At 37.7% G+C, this 17,758-nt stretch overlaps 1 protein-coding gene across 1 annotated transcript; it reads left to right on the top strand.

Moving 5' to 3' along the window:
* The first annotated feature begins 3,496 nt into the window (after positions 1 to 3,496).
* On the top strand, positions 3,497 to 15,513 carry LOC149076867 (uncharacterized). Its single transcript, XM_089244591.1, has 3 exons — positions 3,497 to 3,847; positions 7,479 to 7,592; positions 12,396 to 15,513. Exons 1-3 carry the CDS (start codon positions 3,770 to 3,772, stop codon positions 12,825 to 12,827), a joined length of 624 nt encoding a protein of 207 aa, XP_089100717.1. The 5' UTR covers positions 3,497 to 3,769; the 3' UTR covers positions 12,828 to 15,513.
* Positions 15,514 to 17,758: the final 2,245 nt, after the last annotated feature.

Here is a 17,758-nt window from a genome sequence, read left to right on the forward strand (position 1 = left end):
ATAACGAAGTGATACTGTCTCTGTATCACAAAAAAAACATGTTCATTATCAAAATGTAATCAAAATTTTTCCTTTTCTATTTTGGGTATCCAGGATTGGCAAAATGTATTTTTATGTTACAAATATTACTTTGTTGTTATGCTCCAAATTTATCAATAATTGTAAAAGAATTAAAAGACTCGGTGTTTCCCTCTCGAAAAGCATATACACTGCTCAAAACAATTAGGGGAGCACATGGTTTTAACAAAATTACGCAAAGATGTATACCGATAAGTAACATAAAATGAATCATCCATAATTTAAAGCCTAGCAGGAAACGGAAGAAGAAAACTTCATATGCAAATCAAAGTTCGTGACGTCAAAAACCAGAAAAAGGAGATAAGGGCAGAAATCGGGATGTTGCAGAAACGTCTGTTTTACTGCCGTAACTGTGAAATTCGATTGCGCAGTATTTTTTTTTTTGAGACAAGGTGACTTGAGGATGTCTCAACAACGTGATTTACCGGAATCCATGGCATGGCGTGTTATAGGCAGACTGGAATCCGGGCAAACACAACGTAGTGTCGCGGACGCTGTTCGAGTCGCCAGAAGTGTTGTTGCAAGGCTGTGGAATCGATTCCAAGAAACAGGAAATGTTAGACGTCGACCAGGGCAAGGTCGGCCACGCGCCACTACAGCAACTGATGACCGGTATGTACGAAACAGAACATAGAATGCTACGCAGCTGCAAAGACGGTTGCTCTTGGCAACAGGACGAAGGGTGTCCAGCCAAACAGTACGTAATCGGCTTCATGAGGGAGGGCTCTATGCACGTAGGCCAATGGTCTGCATTCCGTTGACCCCACGCCACCGTGCGGCCCGAAGAAGATGGGCTGCTGAACATCGAGATTGGGAGCAACATGATTGGAGCCAAGTGCTGTTTACAGAGGAGTCCCGATTCAGTCTGGAGTGTGACACCCGACGTGTTCTGGTATGGAGGGACAGGGGCATCCGAAATAACCCCGCATTCGTTCGTGAAAGGTCACAATACAGACGAGCTGGTTGGATGGTACGGGGTGGAATCAGCATAGGCGGACGTACGGACCTGCATATCATTCGGAATGGCACTTTGACGGCCCGAAGGTATGCAGACGAGATACTGCGACCTCATGTCATCCCTTACGCTGGAGCCATTGGAGATTCCTTTGTTTTCCAGGATGATAATGCCCGACCGCATAGAGCTCGTCTGGTGGAGAACATGCTTGAAGCTGAAACAATACAGCGTATGGAATGGCTCGGACGACGCATTGCTGCGCGACCAAGGCCGCCTGTTACTGTCCGAGACTTGCAGATTGCACTTCTTGAGGAGTGGAACAGTATTCCCCAAAGTCTGATCGATAACCTCATCGCATCCATGGCAAACAGGTGTGCAGCAGTCTTAGCTGTTCGAGGAGACCACACGCCCTATTAAAACTCATGCATCATGTCTAAACAATACTTTCTTTTATCGTTTACATGTAACCAAATTGTTGCCCTAAATCATCTTTTCATGTTTTTTCCATATTTTCAAAGAATTAAAGCTTAATTCCAAATTTTTTTACGTTTTTTTTCTGTATTGCGCATTGATACGCGCGTGTACTATCCATTGTATGCCAATACGTGGCTGTCTCGCACGGTTTTCTTCACTTTTTTGCTTGCTCCCCTAATTGTTTTGAGCAGTGTATATAGACTTTCTTGGGAAAAAAAACCCTTCTTCTTTTTTTACACTTGAAGATGTATCTTTTCAGAAACATAATAGAAAACTATGTGTCCCTAAGAGAGGAAAAATTATTGTTGTGACCTATTCTATATTAGTCAAAATAGTGACGCCATCTATCGTCAATATTAGGATAAATGACGTCACTGAGGGTCCGCGCGGGGCAAAGACGCCTTCATATACGTCTATAAGGCAAAGCGCAAATTGAGCCGCGTGCAGCGTTCGCGACAAGAAGCAGGGCAGCACCCTGTTTTGCAGCCAACGGAAATCAGAGGGACAGCGCAAATTGAGACACGAGGTGACACTACGCTAAGCGCGTGTACGCACGCACTCGTTGGCGCTGCTGTTGAGCCGCAGATTTTCGTGTCCCGCGCGCACGATTCTTCGTATTCGGTAGGGGTTTTTTAAAAACTAAACCGTCATTTTGATAAAGTTCGTATTCTCTTATGAAAAATGTTGTTTAATATCAACGTTATTTACATATATTATCAATTATTTTTATAATTATTTCCTGAATTATTTACTTTCTTTCTGAGTTTTTATTAAATATTATTGTTCTTTCCAAGGTTTTTCATTAGCTCTAAATTTTAATTCATTATGGAGTTATTTTTCGGAATTCATTATGGAATTCATTAATTTCGGAATTCATTATTGGGGGGGATTCATTAATTTCGGGATTTTCATTGATACACGGAATTTTCATTAATTTTGTGATTCCAAATTTAAAAATTTGTCATTAATTCTGAATTTTCATTAATTTTTATTAATTTTTAGAGAAAAAAAATCCACTTTTGTTTTTTTAATAGCCTACGAAATGTTTTCCATTAAATTTCCGAATTCGGCTTTAATTCCGAATATTCATTAATTATATTTAATCGATCGATAGAGGAATAATTTTTCATTAAATCTGAAATTTAATTATTAATTTCACTAATTCTGGTGTTTCATTAATCTGGTTGTTTTCCATTAAATATGAATTTTCCAGCAGTTTTGGAATTATTTATTAATTTTAAATTGTGATCAATCGTTTCATTTGTTTTAACTAATAATAAGTTCCAAATTTCATTCGTTATGGGATTAATTTCGGAACATCAATTCATTCCAATTTCTGTTAATTATATGTTAATTAATTATATATTATTATTATATATCTTTAATTAAGTTTATTGTGTGATTCATTCTAAATTTTGAATTTTCTTAAATTTTATATTTTCATTAATTTTCGTAAGCCATGAATTTTCATTAAAATTTTTATCCCTCCTAAATTTATCTCCATTTTTATCCATTTTCAATTTTGATTAATTAATGTAAAGTTTTCATTAATTTATGTACCTTTAGTTTTTTTAAGGAATAATTCATCAGAAACATCTGAATTTTCAATAGTTTTTTAATTATTCGCTGATTTTGAATTGTCTCATCAATCCTAATTTATTTCTTTGTGTTCACGTTTTTATATACGGTATTTTAATTCATATTTTCTTTTTAATTAATGTTATGTCTTCATTAATGTCAACTTTGATGACCAATAATCCAGGATCCGGGAAAATCCCAAATGACAAGGTTCCAGTCCCCCGAAATCGTTTCCTTTCGAAAACGCTCGTGCACTGGGAACGCGTTCCAATATGCGCATCCCCTCGCTACGCGTAGGGCGTGTTGACGTCATCGTACTCGGGTCCCGCCCGCTCGCGAACGCTGCACGCGACACAATTTGCGTTTAGCCTAAGGAGTATATTAAGGAGTTCTACCAAAGCCTCCTAGAAGCAGTATCTAGGAGACTTTGGTTCTACGCGGGAGAAAGAGTGTCCCGCGCTCTCTTTCTCGTTAGCCCCGCGGTGCAGCTCAGTGGCACGCGCAGGCGCCCTCTTTTCTCAGTTTTCGAATCTAGTGATCCTATTGGCTGGAAATTTCTTCAGGAACTGGTAACTCAGCTGGCAACATCTATTCAGTAAAGCTGTATTTAAAGAGCTTCTTCCGTGCCATTCCCATGGTTGCGTTTTTGGGGATTTTGCATCAAATTATTTTTCCTCATACAAAATGTCCGAAATGTGGCGCAACGAAGTTGCCGCGTGTCTCCGGGAAATTAATTCGAGTCCGTCTCCGAAAAACGACGAGGTAATTCATTATTTTCATTAGTATTAGTTCGCATGAATGTTTTGTTATTACATTAATTAATTAATGAATATTGACTGGTAATGTTTACATGAAATTATTTTCTTCACTATATATAATAGTGGTGTCTGGACGGGGGACTCTAAATTGTTATTTTTTTTCGTTGGTAACTCACGGAAAAATATGTTGAAATCGATTCGTTCACGAAACTTATAATGTGTGAACTGGGTCACGACAGCTGGTGCTGTCTTAATGCATGGACCCGTGCCCCCCATATCCTAGAGCTAGTGCCGTCTTAACGCATGGGCCCACCCAGGCACGGCCTCAAGACAAGAGCGGATTCAAATTCCCTAGAATTTACCTGGTAGGGCCTCACAAAAAACCGCTTGGCCCGGGGGCCCATGATGCTCTTAAGATGGTCTTGCCTAGAGCTGGTATCTTTGGCGGGCTTCCAAGCCAGGCTTTTCATGGGGGTTCCTTCTATAGTGAATTTATAGCTTTAAAAAACAAAAAATTATGGTAAAAGTATCCCATCAGTCCTACCTTTATGGGGGGTGTGGTAGTCCAATACATGGGTCCAACCAGGTATTTCACTAAAAAGGGATCTGGGTGAAATTTTTGAGAGTTAAGGTACATTTACATGCAGTTCAGTGATTTAGTAAACTAAATTTAAAAATGTGAAGTTCTCTCAAAAGTGTCTATGTTAAATGGATTTAGTAAATGCTCGTTGGCTGGCTAATTTTTGAGACCCACCCACTGACACATGACATGTATATAGGTCTACTTAACTGAAAACAATCTAGTTTTAAACTAAATCATTTATACACTTAGACGTATTATTTGACAACTTAGCGGCGTGTGAATGGCCCTTAACGTCTGCATGTATTTTAAAGTGCAGTAGATTCTCTACGGCAGATCCTGCCCATCCAGTAATCTGCTGTTTCTTTAGACTGGTTTTCTTCAAGCATATTGAAGAAAACATGTCACAGAATGTCTTTCTGCAGGAATATATATTATTTAAATAGGCTTTTTGAATTTTCTTCCAGCAATCTAGCGCACCCTAGTGCGATATGTCCTGGATTAGTGAACTAGCTACTAAATCTATTGACGTGTGTAAACGGGTCTTCAGCATGTAAATTTGTCAAGGAAAACCTGCCAGAAATCACTTGACTCGCGATAACCTTATGACTGTCCTGTCCGGGGGTAAATTACATTACTTCTGTGGTGGCAGGCGCAGATCCAGGGGGTAATGAGCATCGCTCCTTCCCACACACACACGTCCTGGTGCAGGGTCCCTTGCCAGACTGGTCTCGTCTATTGTGAATTTGTCTTGGAAAAATAAATAAATTTGGAATCGTTTTAGGGTTGGAGCCCTGCTAGTCCCTCTTGTCATGGCCTCCCAGACAAAATCTGCCATGTACAGTGCCCCATGACCTGACCGACCTGTCCCTATGGGTAGACATATGGGGGCATGTCACCCCAAGGGTCAAAGGTGGAGTCGACTGATCTAATGTATATGTGTATATATATGAATTGACATCCTGATCCTCCAACAGTAATGACCCTATGGCCCCTCTCCCTCCAGACTTTCAAGTCTATTTCCGCCTATGCCTGCCCCCTCTTAGTTGCAGCTTTGCTTGAGAGTATCATGGGTTCCCCAAGTGAAGTGATTTTTCTGAGGCCCTCTACCTGGTTAGAAATGCCTGGCTACCAATTTTTGTTTCGTTCCTTGTGTTAAATGGTACTGACGAGGCAGGCCCATTCTCCCACTGGGTTCTTGGGAAAAGAAATCGCTCCCAAGGCTGGATAAATGTATTTGCTTGGGCATGTGAAAATTTTGACTGGGCATGCCTGACATTAGTACATAGCTGTCAAGTCTCTTGGATTTTCCGGTAGCCTTCCAAATTTCTACTCCATTTCTGGGACTCCCGAAAAATTCTTATGTCTCCCGAATTTCAATCATGGATGTAAAAAAATCTACTTTTTGGGATAAAATTATTTCCAAATAATTTACACCAAAAGAAAGCCAATTTTGTTTTTTGTTCTCAAAATGACACAAGTGAAGTAAATGTTTACGTCAAATCACGAAAAAATATTTCATTTTCGGAGAGAGGGGTAAGACAATTCATAAAACAGCCAGGGAGAAAAACTACGAAGAATCAATATCAATTCGGTCTTGACATCTGAAATTGACAAGATGACTTGTATCTGCTTCAACTATATGTCCTGTTGAGTCTGTCCAGTGTTTCAAGCAGAATGGTGGTTTTTTTTTTTGTTTTTTTTTTGGCGAGATTTGATTTGGGAGTAGTAATCGCATGCAATTTAACATAGTAGTTGGTGATGATTGGCAACTTGGTGCTAATCATCACCAACTACTACGCTGGTGCTAATCAGCGATGGTTTGCACGATGTCACATTTTTCACAGGAGAAAAATCCTTACATTACTTTTCTTAAAGATCCCTATATTGTTTTTCAAAAATCACTTTTATATTTATTTTTTTAATGGAAATTTGGATCTATTCGATTATAAATAATACCCAATTCTTTCTCCAAAGTTGGCAGCTATGTTAGTATTTAAAATACTGATTCAGGCATGAGAATTTCTTGAAATTTGTCCAGCTCTAGATCACCCCCACCAGATTCGTAGCATATGTCTATGGTGGGCAGAAGTAAATGAAATCCCCATAAAAATCCTCTTTACTTCCCTGAATTGGACCTTGCAGGGCCATCTTAAGAGCCTCCATCTGAAAATCCTCCAAATTTGTAAAGATGTCCATTCTGATAATTTTTGTTACTGTTATTTATGGCTACCCTGGGAACTGCTGGGTTGACACTGCTAGAGCAGGGTTGTAACTAGAATTTTTTAGGGGAGGGGCAAACATGATTTTACTGTTCTCCCTTTCACTGGAGAAACTACAAGATACCCAAGCTCTGTCACAAGCAGTAACATAAGCACTCCTGTGTCCGAAGACTGGTTCCTGAACATTTAAGGGGGCCCTGCACTGTGTAAAAGGTTGAGCACACCTTTGGTAAAAATTGATGAATGTCTACATTTTGTAACAGCCAGGGGTCCCATAAGGCTCAAGACCAGGAGTGTCAGAAGTGTTTTAAAGCTGAGGGTGCTCATCTTTATGCAGGAAGTTTGTTATTGAATCAATTGTGGAGTTGCTCGGACCCATGCTGCAGATTATTGTGGGTACTCAAGCACCCCTGGCTCTGATGCCATTACTGAAGACTGCTTTGATGCACTGGTACACCCTGGCACTTCATGATAATTTTGACACTATTATTTTTTCGAAGTAGATATGTAAATTTTTAGGCGGGTAATTTCGGTCAAGTGGAAGGCACATGCCACCCTCTCCCTCATGCAGCAGGGGTTCCCTTGGCTGGGATCTTCATGGAAACCCCCTTTCTATAGTGAATTTATAGTGTGAAAAGACAAAAATCAGATTCATCCCACTCTCCAGCCCCACCCTTGTTCATTGTTGGGGCCATGAGGCTGGGGGCACCCCAAACATCACTTTTTTTCCGGGGTCTCCTATGGTGCTGTTAATACTGATCCTGATAAAGTGTTATGTATTAATGTATGTAAAATCATTTGATATTCAGTTTTTACTTTTCTCCTTTATTTAGGATGATCCTTCGCATACAACAAATCAGTGTCGGGACATGAAGGTTAAACGTTTTCATGTGCCTCCAGCTCAACGTCCATGTCGAAAGCCATGCTGTGTGAAACGTCGGAAAACAGTAAGTTGATCATTCTTACACTTGTAATAATTTGCATATGTGGGAGAAGGTGGGGTGAGCTGAGATTATAGTGTTTGCTGTAAAATGCAGTTTTCGGAAGAAAAAATTAAGACTCCATTCTTTCCTTGAAAAAACTCTGCATACACCTATGCTTATAATACAGGTTTGTATCTAAAACAAAAAATATATAAACCTGGGACACTTCCTCGTAATGGTGCAAAGGTGCGTACCTTCCTAAAAGATTTGAGATCAGCAATTTGATGGTTTTCCCCATCTGTGGGCTACACAAATTTTCCCGCCCACCTCCTATTATAGTTTTAAATTCCTAGTTTTTTTGGCTGCTCTTTCTCAGAATTTACCACCCTTTGCTACAGCTTGCTTGTTTCCTCTTGCAAGTACACCTGTGTCTCTAAGTCACTTTTTTAATCACTCCCTGCTCACACTTTGTAAATCAGGTTTGGTCACTCACGTGTGTGTGTGCTTGCATACTGTTTTGGTCACTCACATACTTGGGCACACTGGATCACTCTTTTGGTCACTGACTGACATGGTTCCTTGCTTTATAGGTCACTATTTTGCTCATGCACATGCTTGCAAACTCTGCAAGTTATTCACTCACCTAGTCCCTTGCTGTCTGAGATGAGGTGGATTTTATTGGTTTATACAAATTTTACCGCCCTTCTCCTATTCTAATTTTCTTGACCATTCATTCTTCAAATTTTCTGCCAGCCTCTGAACTTGTGACCCGGCTCTATAGCCTGCTAAAATTACTGCCCCTGTAAACAGTGCCAGGCACCTCAAGGTTGCACCTGAGCGGTGTGGTGGTAAGATGCTCATCTACCACGTGAAGGTTGCTGTCAGTCCCAGGTTCCAATCTAGGGGGGGGGGGGAAAGGGAATAAAAATATATTCTCTAACGAGCTTGAAGTGACCACTGATAAATGATGCCTTCACTTCCAACTTAATTCATTAATGGCAGTAAATTGTAATTTAGCGATATGGCCGGAGTTCGTGTTTGGTAAAGTAGTAGGCACCTCAAGAGAAGAGGGGAGTCTTACAAAAATAAGATCTGGTTAAAATTTTGAGATCGAGCATGTAAATTTGCCAGGTAGAGTCAGAAAAAGCACTTGGCCAGGGGCCCAAGATAATAAGATGGCCCTGCCTGTGTGTGAATATACCACTGGATGCAATTGAATTTAACCCTCTCAGCAGCAATGACAAGATATCTTGCCTTTTTAAAACCCCTTTTTATTTCAGCAATGTGGAGCCCAGAGATCTCCTGCAAAGCAGGTGTTTTTCACGAACAATGTTTTCCATTTCCGTTAACTTGTCAGATCAATAGACCACTCATTGCCAAATTTGGAATATGTACCAGATTGGACTCGAATGGTAGGCTAAGTTTGTCAGAGTTGGGCAAATGCGGGAAATGGACAAAAACATATATCGGGCAACAAATGGTTCGTCGGCCTCAATGGTGACCTTTGGAATGTTTACTTTGATTGCTGTGGTTACCAACCAATGCGTTTTAAAAATGTTTCTCTTTACGATGGTTTGTTACTTCTCTTATGTTCCTAGTGTACAGAAAAACCCAGCCAGCGCCGGATATTTTTGCTACTTATTTAATTTATTGAACCACAACATAAGTATATAGAAAACAAAACAAATGTACAGAAAAATACAGCTGAAAAATATAGAAACTTCAATATACAGAGGCACAAAATTAGTCTATATAGAAACACTTGTATTAAACACAATTTAGTTTATCGTTACTTTGTTTTGCATAATACTTGTACTGGACATAAAGCAGCACCTCTTACAATTGTTCAACAGTCGGGTGGATCTAGAGCTTGCTGCTGGGAGGGGTGAGTTTAAATTGCTGTGAATAAGGTGATTCATACATCCTACATTTTGTTCTGTATTTTCAGGGAATGTTCCCATTTTTCAGTTTTTTCCTCCATTCCCGTTTTTCCTGTTTTTTTAGTTAAAGTTTTCTTGAATTTGTTATCTAATCAAAAACGTTGACACATGTAATTTTCAATGGATTGACTTAATGAAATATCATATAGAAGTTAAGAATTTCATGAATAGCAAATATACATTAGGAGCAATATTTCATGTTTCACTTGGAAGGGGAACCTCTCCATCCATAGGTCTGTGCATGCCAGCAGTAGTCGCCAGTATTGAGCGTGATCATTTTTCTTGGTAATGTTGTTCCATGATCCTTATCACTTTTATACTATACAGTAATGTTTGTAAAGAAAATTTAAACTGTCAACAGGGTAATAGTCGAATCCCCTTATAATGAACTTCAAGAGATCGGAGAAATCACTTCGTTATAGCAAAATTTTGTTATAAAGGCATTACAGGTTTTTGCATTGTTCCTAGGAAAATTTATCTGGAGGGATTGGGAAAAGTATTCATTAAAACAAGATTTTGGCTAAAGTGGTATTGATTAAAACAGGATTTGACTACCTTAAAAACAAGGGTCAATAAAATTAACTTAAGCACCAACTCAATATCTAACCGCTTTCCACCCATAGACATATCGCTCGATTTATTTTTTTCTTAATCCTCCATGATTTTTTTTAGCATCGACATTTCCTTTATTCTCACCCAACCCTCACATTTTTCCAATAGACTTAACCGTTTCCAAAAAATTTTAACTCTTCCCCCCACCCCTGCATCCACAGACTGTTTCATATTTATTTTTTCTCCTTGAACTATAACTGATTGGAACAACCTTCCATCAAATATTATCAACTACACAACTGTTTCCGATTTTATTTCTAACATAATCATCAACTTTGTCAAATTTCATCACTGCGCTCTCTTGTATGGGCTTCGGCCAAGCAATATTGAATAAATAAAATTTTGGTTGGCTTGGGGAGGGGGGGGGGGGAATGGTCCCCAAAGCAAAATATGCAGGAATCTGACGTATGTTGCATAACAATCGGTGCAACTGCAAAACAAACTGAAAGAATTTTAAGAAAACTGTATATAAACACTATTATAGGAATTAATGCCACAGAACATCTTCAGTCTGTGGAGGGCTCATTGCAGAACAGTGTAAAACTTTCTGCTTTGGGAGCACTGGTTTCTTATGCCTGCATATGTCTCTGATTATGTTCAACAGTTCAAACCATTGGAAATTGTACATTTTCATATCAGTCGCAGTTTCATTGTTGTCCAGTGTAATCAGAAAAAGAGTAAAAGGTGAAAACATCAGGAAAATTGAAAAGTTCAAAACAGTAGTTTTTCCTGATATTGAAGGATGTGTTCACATAATGCCCCAGAAGCAGAAAGTTTTGCATTGTTCTGCAACGAACCCTCAGCTGATAAACAACCAAATTCCAGACAGTGTAAGGAAGCCGTAGTGCATGCCTGCCGCACTGAAAAGTGGTCTCAGTATGTAGGGCATAATGATTGCACCTAAACATCCACCTGAGAGTGTGATCGTCATAGCTATGGGTTTTCTGGTAGTAAAAAAACTTTCCAGTACAGCCCACTGATGCAGTGATCATAAAAGAGCCCACTCCAACACACACACAGAGGCTTCTGATTAGATATAGTGCCGAAGTAGCAAAACAGCTGATCGAGACGCCTAGTGCGCAAATGATACAGCCAGTGGACACGATTGAACCATTACCATAACGAGCCAACAGTCCACTGGTGAAGGGAGAACTCTTGAGGGAGTGTGTCCCAATGCATCTAGAAATCCAAGCGGCGTCAGTCATAGTGGTGGAAACCATCCAGAAACTCCGCCACAACAAAAGCCCTCCAAACGGAGGATTTCAAAAAACTAGTCAGCAGAAAAGTGACCACAAAGGTCATGGCAGATACCAACCACCCATATCCACCATCAGGAGCAACACGTTCGCTCACAAGAACCATTGACAAGAAAAGTGCAGACACTATTATGGGGAATTTTTACCACAGAGCATTTCTGAAAATTCTTCCAAATTGTTTTGCAGCAGCAAATAATTATTCTTCGATGTACGTTGCAGTTTTTGACAGATTCTGCTTTGGGGCACAATGCAGAAGAAATTCCAGAGTTGGTGGAACTGATTTAAAAAAATATGAAGAGTATGCTTGTTATTTGTCATATTTTTCCTCTTTGTATATAAACTTTTTTTCGAACGCCATCTTAAATTTTGTTTTGCTCTGGTGGATTTTGAGATAGAGGTTGCATTGTATTACCATCTTGGAAATGACAATCATGATCTGTATCCAAGGTTATTCTGACAAAGTTTCAAGTGACCAGTAAAGAGGTTTAGACAGTCTTTTATTGCTGACAAATTATTTGCCTTGAAGGTGTAGCGTCACATTTTCGATAACCACCAAATCTCTGTCACAGGCTACTGTGCAGACCAATGTTTCATTACTCAATGGGCGGAGATACGGGGGGGGGGGGGGGGGGCAGTGCCTCCCAGCGTCAAAGGCGGAGTCGATTGATCTAATTTAATATGTACATATATGAATTGACATCATCGTGCCCCTCAGCAATAATGGCTGTTCCCCCCCCCCCAGACTTCCAAGTCTTATCTCTGCCTATGCATTACTCACTGAATATAAGGAATGCACTGAACTACTGCTCCCGCAACTCACAAGCAGTGTTATACCAAAATAGGTCATTATTAAATGTTGCATCATGTGTGGACGTGAGATCAAATTTTTCATTGGAGAAAATGACTGGTGCAACAAATGGATCAAATTCTTTTTTTTTTCCTGATGTGTTCTAGTATTTTTATTCTGATTGAGAAATCCATGAATTTTCATTTTAATTCTTTTAGTATTTTTTTTCCAGAAAGAAGATTTGAAACAGGAGAGAATTATCGAAGAAATCTTTACGAGAAGTGTGCTTGTGCCTGTGAAAGTTGACGTCCCGTTTAATTGTTTTGAAGGGGCGGGAATCGATCCATATAAGCACAAAGACAACAATAAGCTTTCCAAAGTAGTCATGGAAGATGCTGAAGAACGTTTGGCACCCTTAGATAAGATGTTGCAAAATAATTGTAAGATTGATGAAACGCCTTCAGAGAGTTCCCATTCGCAAAATGGTTATTTTCCAAAGAGGAAGAACAGACTTGTTAAGAAAGTCACCCAAGGAGTTCCCTGTAAGATTGTTAATGGTAAGCTCAAAATTTTAGTCCAGAAGAAGGACGTAGAAAAATCTGTGGCTGTTATTTCATCTGAAAATTCTGAAGACTCGTCTACAGTTGCAAATCAGAACGATTAGTCTATCGTTCATATACTTGCTGAAGGCAAACATGTTATCGATCGGACCACATCCAAATAGCAGCGGTAAAAAAAATACATTTAAATCTATGTGAAGTCTGCAAAGATCTGATACGTGAAAACAGTGTGAAACTGTGTAAGCATTATTATATTGCTTTGCACGAAAGGTTTTTAAAGTTGTCAAATGATATTTTATTGGAGTTAGAATTTAACAAATATTCAAAATCGTTTATTCTTAGACATGTGATTGTTATATAAGGGTTCAGAGTCTGTCAACTTTGGAAATGTTTTGATAAGTTATGCATATGACATTTCTGATTCATCTGTGATATGATATACTAACCGTCCGCAATATTGGTGACCACATTTCTAAGATTTCCCCCCTCTTCTCTGCTATTTCAGATTTCCAGAATAAATATGCATCAACTGAAATAAACAGTAATTGCTTTAAAAAATTTCAAAAAGCAGTCCCCCCCCCTAAAAAAAACAAACTTTGTTTCTACACTCAACATGAATGCTATGAAAGCTTTTTAAAAAATACCACTAAATGTAAACAGAAAATGGAATCGGATGTAACGGCCTAGGTTGATCAGATGTCTACTGTGCCAATGAATGTTCAGAAGTGTTGCGAGTTTGATACCAGAAAATTCGTCCCTCTCAGAATCTTTTCTTACACAGAAGGCATTTCTGTGATAGTCTCCCAAGGCAATTAACGTACCAACCTTTCGGCGTATTACATACGTATAAAAGAAATATCAAATGCTGATGTTTGGAATCTGCAGTAAACTGCAAGGTTTTAGTTTCATCAGTCCTTGGGTGTAGAAAGTTATCATGGTGGGACACGATCAAAGGCAAGGTCCTTGGCTAAACAAAACTGCTCACAACGCACAATTGACAAAAATAGTGTAGTGACTTCGTCATAGTGATGGGGGGGGGGGGGAAACTATGCTTGTGCATCTGCATTTTTGGATTTCCAGAACTTGCAACCATATGATGAGTATATGACTGAAAACTTATATTCTTAAGTCAAGAATATCTTGTGCTTTTCTTTCTTGTGCGTGCTAAAGTATTTGCTAGAAATTTATACAATGTTTTATAGACATCTTTGTTTTGTGCAATATGCTAATATCCATATTTTAATGTTCAGATGTGTGTTAAATATCTTATTACATGTCATGAATGCAACGTAAATCAGCATAATTTTTTTTTAGGACAGAATTTTCAGAATATTTTTCCTCTTAACGAAACCATGGAAAAAATATCTTTCTGGTGCCCTAATCAGAATTGGGGGGGGGGGGGGCCCGTAACTAGGATTTTGTTGGGGGGGGGGGAAGAGAACACCATTTTACCACCTCCTACCACTGTTAATTTTTTTTTTTGCATCAAGTTAAATGCTTATTTTCAATGTTTTTTATGCTTTGAAATTTTTCATTTATACATGAGTGTACTTATATAATTGCTTGTCGTTAAAAAAAATGGCCAGGGAGAATGAGGTATTTTTGAATGAAAAGTTTCATAGTTTTTGTCATTTGCAATTTTAAACTGCAGTAGTTTTTTTCTTCACCTGCGTACCCTTTACCTGATCTTTCTTTTAATCTGCATGGTCTGTGTTGATTGGTTTTATAAATAATCTTGCATAGTAATAAATCCCCTGACTTGCATCGGTAATGCATTTCCAAGACTGTGTGATGACTTCAGTTTAAAAAAATATGAGGTAAATTTGTAAATTTTTTCAGTCAGTAATGTTTTACCCTCCTAAGGAAAAGAAAGGTAAATTTGTAGATTTTCTTTATTTTTTTGAATTTTGTGCGACTTGTCCAGGGAGACATTTTTCTCTAAGAAAGCTAAACATAGCCTGAAAGCATAAAGCCTTCAAGCTCTGATGAATTAAAGTTTGATAAATTTATCACTTTTATCAGCAGTTATACATAATATCCTAGTGTAGGTGGATTGGATTAAAATAAAAATATTCCCAAATGAGTCTCGATTGTATGTTTGAATATAGTCTGATTCCCCCGATATATTCCAAAGCAAAATATGCCAAAATCAGTGATGTACGTCACAGAACAATCAGTGCTACTGCAGAACAATCTGGAAGAATTTTCAGAAAAATGTAGAAAACACTATTGTGACAATTTTTACTGCAGAACAGTCAGCTCAGCAAAGGGCTCATTGCAGAACAATGCAAAACATTCTGCTTTGGGGCAGATATAACAAACTCCTATTTAATGAATTTTGCAATTAAAATATTTTTTTAATCCAGTCCCTGGGCAAATCCGTTAAATGAAAGCTTGTAAAAATTCTTTAAATTGAATTTATGTGGAGAGTTTGTAATATCGGGGTAAAATCCTAAATGATGTTAAATGGAGAGTTTATTATATTTGGGGATGTGATCGTAAAATTTGTTAAACAGGAGTTTTGTTTTATCAAGTTCCAATTTCAGAATTCATCTAACAGGAGTTAATTTTAGTAGTTATTTTGGGGGATGTTCAGAAAAATTTGTTAAATCAGAGTTCATTGTATCTGGTTCAGACTTTGGCTCACAAGTATGATCATTTAAATCTAATATGTATAAAATGGATTTTCTGTATGTATGTTCTTTATAAAAAATATACAATTTTAGATCGATCGTCGCCAAATTTTGTATATCAAACGGGACCTGACTTGAATGATAGGCTATTTTAAAAGTTTGTCAGAGTAGGGCAAATACCTGAAATGGGCGAAAAACTGTCAGGCAACAATGGTTTTTGGGCTTAAACATTCCCAAAGTGAATGTTAACTTGGGTTACCATGGTTCCCTAGCAATACATTTCAGACATGCATATGCCTTTATAATGGTTTGTCACTTTTTCAATCCTCTCAGTAATTGAAGAAAACCCAGTCAGTGCCGGGTATTATAGCTAACTCCCCAGCGCGACCCAACCCGTAAGGGTAAAAGGCTTATATCCCGGGAGGGACAGAGCTGGATGTGTCTGGTCTGTCGGGTATTATAGCTAGTATATAATCTTTTAATGGCAATGTGGGAACAATTCATCATATTTACCTATAAGAAATGGTGATTATGCATTATAACTGGCAAGTGATAAATTTCATATTTACCAATGACGTTTGGATAAAATGCATAAATCGCTGGTAAAAGTGGTAAAATTTATCAAACTAACCAAAATGGTCATTGATTATGCATAATCCTGATTTATTGAATTCACTGTAATATATTCATATCTTTTACCTGTACATATTTAGTCAAGAAATATATAGATCTATATTAATCAAGGAAGCTTATACTTGAAATATGTTTTGTGCATATTTGAGTGTATAGTTTAAAGATGTGTTTGAGATATTTTTTAGTTTTTAAAGGTTCATAAAATATTTTATGTTGCGGAAACTGGAATATTCTAGATATATTTATGAAATTATTTGTTAAATTCCTCTGTGATATAGAAAGCTATGTTGAGTGTAAAAAGTCTATTTGATGTTGAGAACCAGTTCAGGGCATCCACAGTAAGGGCAACTGAAAGTTTCATGTAGGGCCATCTTAAAAATATCGTGGACTCCTGAGCCAAGTGGTTTCTCGGAGGCCCTACCAGATAAATTCTTGAAAATTTCAACTAGATTTCATTTTTGTGAGGCCCTTTTACTCGAGGCCCCGGGCCCCATGCATTAAGATGGCACTGGTTTCACGTTGCAAGTTTCATTTCGTTGTTGAAAGTCATTTTCAGAAAATTTACTTACACCGATTGAATTCTGACCATTTTCATTTTAACAATTTTATACGAATCTAAGAGTGGGAGGTGTAAGGAAGGCAACTGCTATTGTGGAATGGACTTCCTCTAGGTAGTCGCGCAGAATCACATGGTATGTGCTGGCTGTCAGCCAACAGTGGAGGTTTTACTGTAATGTAAAAATTTAGATAAACAGAATCTATTTTACATTTTGAAAATTTTGTGCTATATATTTTTGCATTGAGATTTGTTTTTAAATACTGTATGTATGTTGTATTTTTCATATATTCTCAATAGTAGACTGATTTACATTCAGACTTTCTGATTAACCCGTCATGGAAAAGTATTATAAAGAATGATTTAAAAATTGATGACCAATATATGATGTAGAGTATAAAAATCTATTCAATATTAGCAGAGGTCTGTCTAGCCAAAATTTGGGTCCGTTTTTTTGGGCCCTTTGTAAAATTCTGGGTCTAAAAACTGACCTTTCACAGTTAAAATTAATTGAACCATAAATTTGGCATTTCATTTTTTTGTGATTATAGTATTTCGCTTGCCACAGAATTTTTCACAAAATTAATTATCCTTTTTATAAAAATAAGGAAAATATTCATAGAAATAAGACCCTACAAAAGTCTGGACAGACCCCTGGTTAGAAAATTAATGTGAAAGATACTTCATCCATTTTCTATGGAGGAATGTTTGTGTATTTTGTTCCAAATTGCATGCAAAAAAAGAATGTTATAAAGGAAAAAACTTAAAAAAATTTTCCCCCATCAAACTAAAATGTGATTCTTTACTCGCTTTCAAATTAATTAGCCAGAGCTCATTTACAAACATCTATTATACTAAGAATGCAATCAGAATGTTGATATAAGAAAGCGATCCTAATGTGAATGATTGTGATATTTTCGAAGGTTGTTTACAGAACGTGTAAAGTGAGACTTGTACTGACAAGTGTCTGTCAATATTTTTTAGTATCAAATTTAGAGTGGAATCATTTTACTCACTAGTTGTTCACTTTTCTGTGTTGGTCAGATGCATTGTAATATTTTGCCTAGTTTTAAGCAATTGCAATATTTTTGTTAAAAAAAAAAAAGGAAATTAACCTTGTGTATGTATATATACAGGGTGGTTCGGAACTTTGACAAACTTCTAGGGGTGATTGTACACTTAAAGACAAATAACTTTTTCAATGGAACCTAGG

Source organism: Pholcus phalangioides, unplaced genomic scaffold (genome assembly GCF_987345545.1).
Source record: "Pholcus phalangioides strain wild (caught in Gottingen) unplaced genomic scaffold, Ppha-v1.0 ptg000015l_1, whole genome shotgun sequence".
Taxonomy (NCBI): Eukaryota; Metazoa; Arthropoda; class Arachnida; order Araneae; family Pholcidae; genus Pholcus; species Pholcus phalangioides.

Bases quoted from the DNA above. Each gene is read 5' to 3' on its own strand.
- LOC149076867 (XM_089244591.1), top strand. From the start codon at position 3,770: ATGTCCGAAATGTGGCGCAACGAAGTTGCCGCGTGTCTCCGGGAAATT. The intron at 3,848-7,478 runs GTAATTCATTAT...TCCTTTATTTAG, and splicing joins CGTCTCCGAAAAACGACGAG to GATGATCCTTCGCATACAAC. The intron at 7,593-12,395 runs GTAAGTTGATCA...TTTTTTTTCCAG, and splicing joins GTGTGAAACGTCGGAAAACA to AAAGAAGATTTGAAACAGGA.